Source organism: Myotis davidii, unplaced genomic scaffold, assembly GCF_000327345.1.
Source record: "Myotis davidii unplaced genomic scaffold, ASM32734v1 scaffold391, whole genome shotgun sequence".
NCBI lineage: Eukaryota > Metazoa > Chordata > Mammalia > Chiroptera > Vespertilionidae > Myotis > Myotis davidii.
Genome location: NW_006284336.1, coordinates 4,034,019 through 4,046,549, shown reverse-complemented (window position 1 = coordinate 4,046,549; position 12,531 = coordinate 4,034,019). Strand labels below are relative to the sequence as shown.

Genomic DNA, 12,531 nt, shown 5'->3' with positions numbered 1-12,531 from the left:
CCTCTTGACTGCAGCCCCACCTTGGGGATTGACTTCCAGCGGGTGTGAGTGGCAGTGATGCCACCTGACTTCTGAGGCCGAGCTGGGAAGCGGTATGGCTCTGGCTGGCCTCTCTCTGTGCAGTGGCTCTGGGGACTTTGGGGGAGACTGTGGAGCAGGGAAGTGACATGGGGGCTGGGACCGGTGTGTGCTCCTTGGTGAGTGGGAGCCCTCCCAACCCAGGCTGCTGCATGGAGAGAGGCCCGGGAGCTCAGCCGGTGGAATCCTCTTAGGCCAGGAGCCTTGGAGGTGAGCCAGCCCCCCATCTGACTGTGACCCCATGAGAGATGCAGAGTGAGAACTGGTCAGCTGAGTCCAGTCACTCCAAGCTCCGCGAGCAATAGAAAGGCAAGTATTGTTTGAGCCCCATTTGGGTTGGTCTGTTATGCAGCAACAGACAAACGGAGCAGACACCCCTGAGCCTTTGGACAATGCCCATCACAGGTGCAAGGAAGAAACTGGTGACAGGCCTCCTGCTTGCTGAGCTCCGAAGGCTGGGACTGCACCTGCCAGGTCCGCCGCTGTGTCCCCAGCTCCTGTAATAGCTGTGCTTAGAGCTCCATCAACAAGGACAGGGACTGGGATGGCTCCTCACCTCCACCATGGTCTGGTTGCCCCTCAGCGCCAGGAGCATGCAGGGTCCCAGCTTGTTTTCCGCCAGGGAGAGCAGGAATTTTTTGGTCTTGTAACAGGAGCCCATGAGGATGTGCACCTGTGAGGAGAGACGGCCAGGTGAAGGGGCTGTGGCCTGTGGTGCCTGCTTCCGTGTGTGGAAAGTTTGTGAACCAAGAAGACACTGATCAGACCACGTCCTGTCTGGACAGAGAGATCCGACATGATCACCAGCCCCCCAGGGGCATTCAAAAGACCCCTCCCAGACACATGCTCCCACATGGGTGAACCTCGAGGATACACAGGACAATCCTAGGATTCCTCCCCCCTGAGGGGCCCACAGCAGTCAGAGACAGAAAGTGGAAGGCGGGGCCAGGACTGGATGGGGCAGCAGCCCAGGAGGAAGACGAAGGTTTTGGAGATGGATGGTGGTGCTAACTGCAGAACAGTGTGAATTCCTTAATGCCCCTGAACTGTGCTCTTAAACATGGTCAAACAGTCAACTTCACATCATATATCCTCTACTGACGTTCGGCCCTCTGGGTCAGCACTGGTGAGCCTGGCAGAAGCCCCCGGGCAGCCCTCGCTCAGGGTGCCCGGCCTCACGGGAGAGGGGATGGTACGGAGCCCCGCCTCCCCTTCCTAAGCCCGCGGTGAGCTCCGAGGGTATTGTGTGTGACCACCGGCCCCAGAAATCCAATGGGCACATTCTGCTCCATCCTGGGTTAGAGGTGGAGCAGCCAGTAAGGAAACTGGTTCCTGGAGACGGGGCCCAGGGGCAGGGGACCCAAGTGACAGGGCTGGGCCCCAACACCTCGTTTGCTCTCCCCAACTTCACACCAACAGCCAGTGCCCATCAGGGTGGGAAACGGTGGCCTAATCAAGGGGACAACCTTCTTCGCGTGCATATCTGTGGAAATGAGGCCTTGCCATCCCAGGGGCTGCCTGCTTCCTTCCTTCCCAAGTATATTTTTTCCGCTCCATCATTAACAGCTCTGCCAGCTCCCTGAAGTCTCTCTCACATAGGGGTGGGGACCACGGGGTGTTGCCATGGTGAAGCTGTGACGTCAGAGGAGCCGCAGGGAGTGGTGAGAGGAGGTGCAGGCAGGCAGGGCCAGCACTTCCAGGATGCACAGAGCCCTCCAAAGGGATGTGAGGAGTGGAGAGAGTGCGTAAGAAAAATGACCTAAAAATAAGGCCCTTTCTAGAAAGTTCCCGGGCCAGCACCAGGCGGAGCTGTCACTGCAGGAACTCAGCTGGGCTCACTGTGAGCCTCATGAGCGCTTGCCTGCGGAACCGCCCAGCAGAGATGGGAATAACCACAGCCGTCCCTTCCGAGCACTGCTGTGCGCTGCGCCCTGCCCCCGCTATCCACACGTGACCCCGCGCCCCCATAGCCCCCAAAAGACTATACTACACTTCCCGTTTCACAGACAAGGAAGCTGAAGCCCAGCGAGGCAGGTTAGCAGCCCAAGGTCATCATACTGGTGCGTAGCAGTGCTGCCACCTGACCTGGCCTGGCTGACACCCTCGCTGTCTCAGGCTTGGGAACAGGTGTGATCTTGGAACTGAGCTGGTTTTGTCAACAGGTGGGACAACTGAGGTGGCCAGCCACTTGGAGGAGCATCTGAGCTGGGGGATGGAGTCTGCTCCTCTCAGGAGACGGACACTCTGCCACTGGAAGGAGGGGCCGGCTCTGGACAGCCTGGGCCTGGGTCAAGGGAGGACGAGAAGTCGGAAGGCCTGTGTGACCTCTGCACCTCTGGGCCTACCTCCACATGGATGTGATTAAGGGACAGGGTTGCTGTGAAGATTAAGAGAGAATGCACGTGAGGTGTCTGACACAGTGCACAAGGCACCAGTCACCACTGGTGCAGTTCATGGTCTGGTGATTTCACACCCCACGTCTCCAGGGTGGGACGACCATCCTGACCCGGGCCTCTCACTGCAGATGAGCTGAGCTGACGGACCTGTGGTGCCTCCCAGAATCCCATGCGCTCAGTCCCTGGACTTAACATGGCAACCACGGTGAACTGTGGGAGCTTGGGCAGCTAACCTCGTCTTCAGCCTCCTCGTCTGTAGAACGGGGTACAGCGTCACCTCACACTGCTGAGAGAGACTGAGTGGGGCAAGCCCCTAGCTGGGTGCCTGCTCGGGCAGGAGAGGAGAAAGTGACATGTGCTCTCACTACCATCTTCACCAGCCTCCCGCAGGCCTGGAAATCCCCGGGGTGGCCCAAGTGGCTCGGGCAGCTCTGCTTCACCGTGAGAGGTGACCCCCACATACCATGCTGGCGAACAGCTCCCCATCGTCATCGCAGGCCACCCCTCCGGGGCTGTAGAGCTGAAACCAGCCGTCCTTGCCGGCCCGCACGCTCAGCAGGCAGGAGTGCACCTGCGGGAGGGAAGGCACAGGGTCAGCCGCGCAGACCGACCCGAATGCTGAACTGCGATCTACACGCACGTGAAGGGCTTGGGCAGTGAGACTGTTACAGCTGTTCAGTCAGTGACTGGCCTTCAGCTAAATCCCAGCTGTGGTGTCCGACACGGGGATCCAGCAACAGCATCAGCCCGTGGGACCGAGCCGGCCCAGCTTGGTTAGTGGCCAAACAGGGGAGAGAGGCTGGAAGCAGCTGCTCAGACGCAGCCCCCTTTCTCCTGTGCCTTTCGGGAACTAAGGGGCATTCCTCCCCCCGTCCCCTTCTCTGTCTGGGTCTCTGTCATTCTCTCTGCATCTCTAACCCCTCAGACTTCCCCCTCTCGCTGCCCCACCCACTCTTGGGGTTTATGCTCCCCCCATCACTGACCCTCACTCCCGGGTATCTGCACCCCTGCCTCTGAGTGTCTGCCCCGACTTCCCTACTTCACCCGCAGGGGTGCTGTCCTCTCTGGGTCCCTGCCCTGCGCACCCCTCTCTCCCACTGGGACTCTGCCACCCCCTCAGTAGGTCCTATCTGCACCCCGTTCTGAGTCTCTGTGCCTCTCCCTAGAAGGGTCTCTTTCCAGGGTGAGGGGCAATTTTAGTGGCGGTCAACCTCCTTCCCAGGGTGGTTGGGCCGGAGTGTGCATATGTGCAAATACGTGTGCGTGTCTGGGAGGAACAAGTCCACATCCACCCTGGCCACCGCTGTAATCACACACAGAGAGAAACAGTATTTCCTCCTCTCCTCCCGGCCTCTGAAGAAAGCGGAGAGAAGTGCCCAGGGTTTCCTTCAGGAGGGAAGGACAGTCTGACTCACAGATACTCAATTAAACACAAGTAAATAAAAAACAGAGGCGGTGGGCTTTGATTTTCCCTCTGCTTCGGGAGGATACCGAATGTTAACTTATCAGCTTCAAAGAAGCAAGGAATCAAGAGCATGAAACCTTTTGCAACAAATATAGCAAAGAATTTATAAGAAAACAACCCTGGTTCATTCAGGAGGGAGAAAGCAGAGTGAGAGTGAAGGGAGAGAAGGAAGAGAAACAGGAGAGAAAAATCAAAGGAGGCCACAGGAGAGGGTGGGCGAGGCCCAGTGGGGTGGGGCTGCGCCCACACCAGCCCCTGGGCCTCCCAGCACTTGGCTCTGCCTCTCTGCTCTGGGACGCAGCTGGTACCACTTTTATTCTCCAAACTTAAAGTTTGAAATAACGGCTCACTTTCCAGGGGATTCTGAGACTCCTAGAAACAAGGGAGGCCATCGCTGGTCCTGGCCAGGGAGACACTTCCTATCTGCCAGTCCTGCTTCTCCCATCAGGCTCAGAAAGGCTTTTGGATCAGGGTTTAGAATCATGGTGTTTTAGAACTAGATCTTTCTAGATCCTCCTGGAACGAGGCTTTACAGCATGGCCTGAGGAGAGTATATTCAGGCTTCATCAAGAATAACTTGCTCTCTCCTCTGCATCCCGGAACCCATGTGCACAGAGAGGGACCCAAGCTCCTCGGGCAGGGCCAGCACCTGCTGTCTCCGCAGCTCTGCCTGGCCCAGTGGGCCCACTGCAGAGCTGGTTAATGCACAGGCTCTACAGCCAGACTCCCTGGGTTCGATTCTTGCCTCAGCCATGTACCAATTGCACGATCTTGGGGATGGAAAGCAATCTCAGTTTTCTCACCTCCGAAAGGGGGGATTGTTAATGTAAAATGGGGATAAACAGAACCCACTGGTAGGACTAAATGAGAACACGTGTGTCTGAGACAGGGTGGGCATGTTTATGCACACGGCAAAGAGCCTTTGCCAATTGCTCCAAATGCCTGTGGGTGACAAGGAGGCCCTGACAGAGTCACGGACGGCACCTGCTGGAGCCCCGATGGCCGGGCTGGGAGGAGAAAGGAGGCCTCACCTCTTGTCGTGGGTCCTCGGCGAACCTCTGAATCACGTACTTCAGTTCCCTGGAAGAGACAGGTGGGGACAGTGTCATGCCCAGGGTCCGGGCTTAGGTGGCCGAGGACAGGGTCTGAGGGGAGCCAGCCCACTTGAGCTGGCGGGATGAGGAAACTCCTGGATGGGCCTGGCTGCCTCCCAGAAAGCATATGACGGAGGGAGGGCTGGCCGCTGGGATGACCTCGGGAGAGAGGGCACTTGTGCTAGAAGAAGGTAACGAGGGCGCTGCCCGAATACTCACTTGGTGAATTTCTCGTGGGCAAGGGCTCTGCAACAAAAACAAAGGGGAGAGTGCGGTTAGCAGGGAGTTTCTGGACAGGGCAACCACCCAGAGGTCTTCCTCTGGGGAGGCGAGGCTTTATGGCTGACTCGAAGAATGGACAGGAAGCTGGAATGAAGCACCGACATTTTGTCCCTACTTGAAGCTGCAAAACAAAGTCTCCTTTGATGAGTGAGCAGACTGAGCCCATGTCCTTCAGCCGCCCCAGACCCACCCTGCAAGCAGGAGGGCGCTCGTGGATGCATGTGGCTGGTGTGTCTGCACGTGGACACCAGGACCCAGGGGTGTTCGTTAAGTGTTCGCACTAATTAAGGTGCGCACCAGGGCGGCATTCAGGGATGTTCTCCAAGCGAATTGCATCATGGGCCCACTGTCAAGTGTGTCCCTTGGGCTGTGGGGACGGTGGCTGCAGCCAATGACGCCATTGCTCTTGGAGACCAGCGGCTCTCAGGAGTCAGATTTCTCTGGTCTCGGGTCCTGGGGGCCCCCGGGGACCAGCCCAGCCAGCAAATGGGGCAATTACTGAGTGTAATGTCCCCCTCAGAGAGCCACATTTCATAAACATGGGCTCACTAATCGGCTCCAGAGAGCCTGCTGCCTCCGGAGGCCTGGCTCCTCCACGCAGATTGAAAGAGAGACCTGGAGGTATTTCAGAGCCTGGTTATTCAACACGACTTCTCTCAGGCCATCACCGTCGGCAGTTTTCTCCCTATTTTGCTGTGATTAATTCAATACAAGGAGTGGGTAAGGGCCGCTAGAGAGGCAGAGGGTCCATTCTGGCCAACTCACTGTGGAGCATGAGCTAACGTTCATAATGCACATAAGAGAGCTTTCGGCATGTCGCTGTATGACATGTAAAGTGGCTCCACATGCTTTATTATGTTTTTACCATGGCATTGGAGGCAGGTATTACTGCTCCCATTTGATGCATAATCAAGATCATGAACTTTACTGCATGCAGGCACGGTGGGGACAGCTGTTTGCACTCTCAACTCAGTGAACCCTAACAATGCAATGAGGTGATCTCCCCATTTTCCAGGAGGGCCTCCCCGTGGGTCTCGAAGCTGAGAACCACATCTCCATCTCCCGCTGTCATCCATCATGTTCCCAGGGGGCCCGCCCGTGTGCATCCCAGACAGGACTGGGACTTAGTGGGCGGCTCAGGGTTTCCTCACAGGTGGGTGGTGGGGCGGGACTTACTCTTTGGGGAATGGAATGGGTTGAAGCAAGCTGGCCAGAGACGGTCTCCAGTCATCGTAGTCGGACCTAGAATGAGAAGGAGCGAGGTCAGACTGGGTCTGGAGGACGAGGTGTGCAGCGTGCTGTCACGGATGGCGGCGTGCTGTCACGATGGCCACAGGCCGGGCGAGAGTCTGGCAGAGGGTCAGGTGGCACCCACTCTGCTCTGACATCTCAGTGAGCAGGGAGCTGGCACAGCGTGGCTGCAAAGCCTGGGGACAGAACTGGTCCAGGGACCTCCTTGTGGCAGCCGAAGGGACTGGCCATCCACTCCCCAGAATCTCCTCCCTCCTGGCCTTGGAACTCAGGCCACAGGGTCACTGTTCCATCTTTTGAACTATCATTTGGGCTGAAATGTACCCCCCCACCCCCACCACATTCATATGTTGAAGTTCTAATACCCCAGCTCCTCAGAATCCAACTGTATTTAGAGACAGGGTCCTTAAAGAGGTGACTACGGTAAAATGAAGTCACAGGGTAGGTCCTGATCCAATATGACCGGTGCCCTTATCAGAGGAGGTAAGGACACAGACACTCGGGACAACCATTGACAGCCCAAGGAAAGAGGTCTCAGAGGAAACCAGCCCTGCCCACACATGGAGTTCATAGCTCCAGCCTCCAGAACTTTGAGAAAATAAATGCCTGTTGTTTAAGCCGCCAGTCTGTGTAATGTTGTTATGGAAGCCTGGGCAGACTAACACAGACTAATACAAGGGGGATTAGGTTGGGAACACAAAGTCATTCTCATCTTTGATTAACCAGAACTGACTGATTCACAAAAAATAAAAATTATAGACTATTTATTTGTTGTTTGGGTCAATGCTCCTGATATATTGGATACTGCTAGTCGTTGTCCAGATAACAGCTTTAAAAACAACAACAACAGTTACTGCTAATAGCAATAATAACACCAATGGTAATAGTAATACTGAAAAAATAGCAGCTACAACTTTGTCAACACATTGGACATACACTCTGCATATGCCAAAAGCTTTACCTCTGTTCATTTACTCTTCACAATGAAGATTATGATTACATGTAATTTTACATATATTTATACAATTAATACACTGCTGTTATAGAGTATGATTATATGAGTAGCCTCACTTAACAGATGGGGAAACCAAGGCAAACACTGCAGTGGCTGGTGGAAAATCGAATCCAGGCTGACGCCAGACCCCTTGCTGCCCTGACAGACCTCAGCTGAGGTCTCCGGTGAGACCAATATAGGAGGTCCCATCCCATTTGTGCGACCACAGGAGCAGCATCCGCCCGAAGGACGGCCACAGCTGCGGTCTGCTGAGCACCCACTGTGTCGGGACTTGCTAGCTCATGGAACGGGCCCCACCAGAGCCCCTGTCACAGGTGAGAAGTGGGTAAGGACTGCCCAGGTGACTGAAGAGCTAAGCTGCTAAAAGGGCCCGGAAGGGCAGCAACGGCTTCCGGAGGCAGCTGTGTAGTCAGTAGGGCTGCTCCCCTCCCACCAGCACAGCTTCTTAAAGAAGTGGCTCCTTCTGCCAACTCCCCAGAGAAGCCACGAGGGTCAGGAAACTTGGGGAACGGCAGCGCCTCAGCCTGAGGACAGACAGGCCTCCCCAGGGCCTGGAGCATTTGCACACAGCCAGGTCAGTGCACACACCCGATTCTTGGTCCTGCGGCCCCATAACTGCTTCACGTTCAATTCAGTGCTTCTCAGCCTTCTTTTCATCTGGTACCCTCTGTCCCCTGTCCCAGGCTCCCCGCCCCAAGGAGCTCTCGCTTTTTTTTTTCCTCCTTAATCCTGACCTGAGGACATAATTTTATTGATGTGACAGAGAGAAACATCTATGTGAGAGAGAGACATCGATTGGTTGCCTCCTGTACTTGACCAGACAGGGAACCGAATTGGCAACCTTCTGGTGTACGGGACAATGCTCCAATCAACTGAGCCACCGGCCAGGGCCCAAGGAGCTTTCTTGGCGAATTCTCCTCATTGTTCTCCCAACAGACTGTGTATGTTTATGTGCTATATGTCCACCTGTGCCTTAGACCAAAAAAGAGTAAGAACTAATATTTGCTCCATCACCAATGGATGGTTTAGCTAACTCCTGAGAGCTCTCTCACCCCACCTTCTCCAAACACACGGTGATCAAGTGTCAGCCTTCGGAACCCAGCCCACACCCTGGAGGGCTCGGAGGAAAGACTCAAACGCCAGACACTAGAAGAGAATTCCTCCAAAAGCCTGTTGCCTGAGCTGAGTCCTACAGTGCTGCTGGCCGAGGTTTACTAAGCACCTAGTGGGCTGTGTGCTGGGCACGGACTTGCCTGCTTATCCTCAGAACAGGCATAAAGGACGAGGGAGAATCACACCTGCTTTACAGGTGAGAGAGCGAGACCCTGAGCACCTTGGTGACCCATCTGTGTTCAGGCAGGAAGCACAGAGCAAGGGTTCCGCGGACCCCAGTGCCCAAGGTGGGGCACACGCTCTGTGCCACCCATGGTGGCTGGGCACAGGTGCTCAGAGGCCTGTCAGATGCACATCAGGACATAGAGACCCCTTCTGACCGACACCTGTGTGCTTCTTTCCGGGGGAAGGGTCACATTTCTGCAGCTAGTTTGTCTTCTCTCTGAATCCCTCCCCTCCCAACACCCACCTGTCACTGACTGACTCTTGGTTTCCAGCAAACCTAAAAGTAACAGCAAACATTGTGGATACACACATGGATCAGGCCAGGTGTTCCTCCCAGAGACCTGGCCCCATTCCACAGACAAGAAAACTGAGCCCCAGTGAGGACACGTGCTGGCCCAAGCTCAAGAGCCTAGTTCCTGTGTCTGGGTTCCTCCCCACTGAGCTACATGGCACCGCATGTCCCCTGCATCTACCTGTGAAGAAAGGCCATTTCTCTTTATCAAAAAAGGCACTTACTAGTTTTCCTTTTGCTTTAAAATAATAAAATATGTTCTTTGTAAAAATGCCATCAATGCAGAAAACTCTAAGGCAACTTTAAATCTCCCGTAATCAGTGTGGGTGTTGTGCCAGTGTGTGGGCACACGCTGGGCTCCATCTAGTGCGATGACACAGCCCGGCCCAGGGCTCACTCCTGAATGGAAAGGGATGTTGACAAGCCTGTCCCCTGTTCCCAGGTGCTAAGCTCAGTGGGAGGCGGAGGCCAGGGTTCTGGAAGGAAGCCCTCTCCCTCCTTCGTCTCTCCAGTCTGGAGCCTGGCCTCCCCATGGCTCACACGGGATTAGGAAAGAGAACATGAGGGAAGAAAGGAGGAGGCAGACACTTCCTTCCTCGCCTCTGCCCAGCTCAGCTCCAAGTCTACTCCAAACCCTGAGTCCGACCAGCTTGAGCATGTGCAATGCGTGTGCTGGGCAGAGGCTGGGAGGCTAGGTGCCTGGGGGCTGGCCAGGCACAAGGAATGGAGAGCAGAGCACCTGCCATGAGCATCTGGAGAGCAGCGCCAGCCTCAGGGTTGGTGAGTCGGGCAGGCCCGGGATGGGAGGGAGAGCGCAGGCCTGACTATGAGCAGCCTGACCACCACCCCCAGGAAGTAGACAAGACAGAGAGGCCTTCCCTGGCTCAGGGAGGAAAGGGAGAGGTGCCTCGAGCATCCTGAGGACCTCCGGCAGCTTCAGGCTCCAGGCACCCAACACTCACTCCTCACGTTAATGGGCCAGGCTAGCTGTAGATCCCCACTTACAGGTAAGACAGGATGTCCAAGCCCCCAGTCAAACCCCCTTCCCTGCACCGAACTCCTGGCATCTCTTCTCAGCGGAGCTGCGGCACTGGCTGGGGCGGTTCACGAGCGGACTATGCTGGGTGATGTACCACGTTTTCCATTCCCCTCCTGGCACCTGCCTTCTACTTCTAGTTACACCTCCCCGTCATTAGGACACCCCCTCCCCTTCATCCGCATTTTCCCCAACAGCCCCCGATGGCTGGGGCATCTTCCAGCTGACCTCCAGACCGCCAGGCCCCTTTTAAACCTAAGTTTTTGCAAAAATAACAATCCCGAGTTGAGCTGATCAAAAAGCGCAGGCCTGCACCCCTCTCCTCTCAATGGCTGCTCCCTGCTCTTCCTGTCTGTGGCCTCCGTGTGGCCAGCGGCTTCCCACTCCTTTCCACCGGCGGGTGGTGTCACTGCCTTCAGCAGTTGCTGCTACTAGATTCAGAGGGACCGGGAGCAGCTGGGACCCCGGCATCCAGCAGAGCCTGGCCAGACGAGGTGCGCAGTTAATGCTCGATAAAGGAGTGCATACACAGATGGATACGGAAATACGCGACTCGCATGCAGGTGCCCGGCTGGCTAAGAGCTGGACTCCAAACTGCCACAGCCCCAGCTGCTCTGTCCAGCTCCCGAGTCCATGTTCTCTGTCAGACCACCCAGCCTGGGCCTCACAAGGGGGTGTTTGCGGGGGCAACCTTGACCTGCATCGGGAATAGTCCTCCTTTTCAAGGGTCTCCAGGGAGGTTTTTGAGGCTTACCTTCCTTTCAGAGGTGTGAAATTCTAACCATGTGTGGGCTTTCCTACACATAACCGAGGCCTGGGCTGTGTGTGTGTGTGGGTGTGTGTGTGTGTGTGTGTGTGTGAGAGAGAGAGAGAGAGAGAGAGAGAGAGAGAGAGAGAGAGGCGTGATACTCACACTAGGGGATCAGCAGCGCCTGGTCTGATGAATAGGGCTGACAAGCTGGGCCAAGGTGCTAAGCCTGGCTTCCTTTGCCCCCCACAATGCCCTCTTAAGACCCCTCAGTTCCAATTAGAGCCTCCTTTTTCATTCCTTACAAGTAACTCTCATTCAGGGAGCACTCCTATTGGTAACAGCAGGCCTCTCTTATCAAGAACCAGCCCGGCAGGGTCCCGTGCCACTAAATTCTTAGAGCAGCTCCCCGGGAAAGATACCCATTTCACAGACCAGAACGCTGAGGGCAAGAGGAGCCAAGAATGCTGCACAGTTACCAGCAGATTGCCATACATGCATTTCCTAAATGCTGAGAGGCATGCTTCTTGCCATCAATGTGCTTTGAATGCCATATTGGTGTGTTTTTTTCCTCTCAACGTGTTGTTAAATCAACGATGCATCTTACTCTCAACGGTGTCTTAAAACAGAGGAAACACAGCTGTACTCAGGAAATGTAGTAACTCCCATCTGCCTGGTGTCTACACTTGCAAGGCGCCCAGAGCCATGTCCTCCACCCGTCTACTGCCCCGAGGCAGCTGTGACTCAGAGAAGACAAGTAACTTGCCCAGGTCACAAGCTAATACTGATATCTCTGTGGCCCTTGAGCCCAGCAGACTGGCTCTGAACTTGAGCTCTTTCCCATGTATCCCATACTGTCGTGCTCTGAGGTGCTAGGGCTGAGGGGGCCCAGTGTGTCCTAGGTCTTCCGGTGGGCCAGTGACTCAAGCAGGCAGCGGAGTTGGAGAAGGCAAGTTGCTTGGAAAAGAAGTTAGCAAGCCCACACTGTGTTCTCACCCCTCCACCCCCCCATGGTAAAAGAGGCTTCGGAAGTATAAACCCTGCCTTGTGGAGACACCAGGCGGAGGTGAGGCTGCTCTGCGCATCGGTCAGACACCTCCGCTCCCAGCGGGCAGCCCCTGACCGGGCCCCTGACCCCCGCCGCGCCTTGGCAGCTGGGCCCTGCGGGCAGGCAGGAGGTCTGGAAGCAGATCAGGAAGAACAGAGTCCTCATTCATGAGCATGTTTATGAAGAAGGAAAAAAAACGTGTGTGAACTGCATGATGAAACTCAAACCCTTAGTGCTTAATGTGAGTCAGGGCCTGAGCCAGCAGAAGGCCTGGGAGTCCAGGTGCCTGTGGCAGCCAGCCAGAGGCAGGCCGGGGCGGAGAGCACAGCCGTCTCTGGCCTGGGGGCCCTGCCTCAACCGGGCGAGGAGGATATGAGGGCTGTGGCCGGCGCATCGCTCGGAGGGCAGACCACACTCCTGGGAGAAAGTGGGGCATGTTCTAGGAGATCTGAGCAGAATCTGGAATTTCCTTCAAACATGTGTGGGGG

The 12,531-nt window shown here is 55.7% G+C and overlaps 1 protein-coding gene across 3 annotated transcripts in view; it reads right to left on the bottom strand.

Moving 5' to 3' along the window:
- CMIP (c-Maf inducing protein) overlaps positions 1–12,531 on the bottom strand; it is an 81,188-nt gene that overhangs the window by 8,916 nt on the left and 59,741 nt on the right. For all 3 annotated transcript variants that reach the window (XM_006754462.2, XM_006754463.2, XM_006754464.2), the window contains 5 exons: positions 6,492–6,557; positions 5,253–5,279; positions 4,971–5,019; positions 2,938–3,045; positions 635–751 (listed from right to left, as the gene is read on the bottom strand). In XM_006754462.2, the coding sequence (XP_006754525.1) occupies positions 635–751; positions 2,938–3,045; positions 4,971–5,019; positions 5,253–5,279; positions 6,492–6,557 (367 nt within the window). The remainder of the gene's footprint in view (positions 1–634; positions 752–2,937; positions 3,046–4,970; positions 5,020–5,252; positions 5,280–6,491; positions 6,558–12,531) is intronic.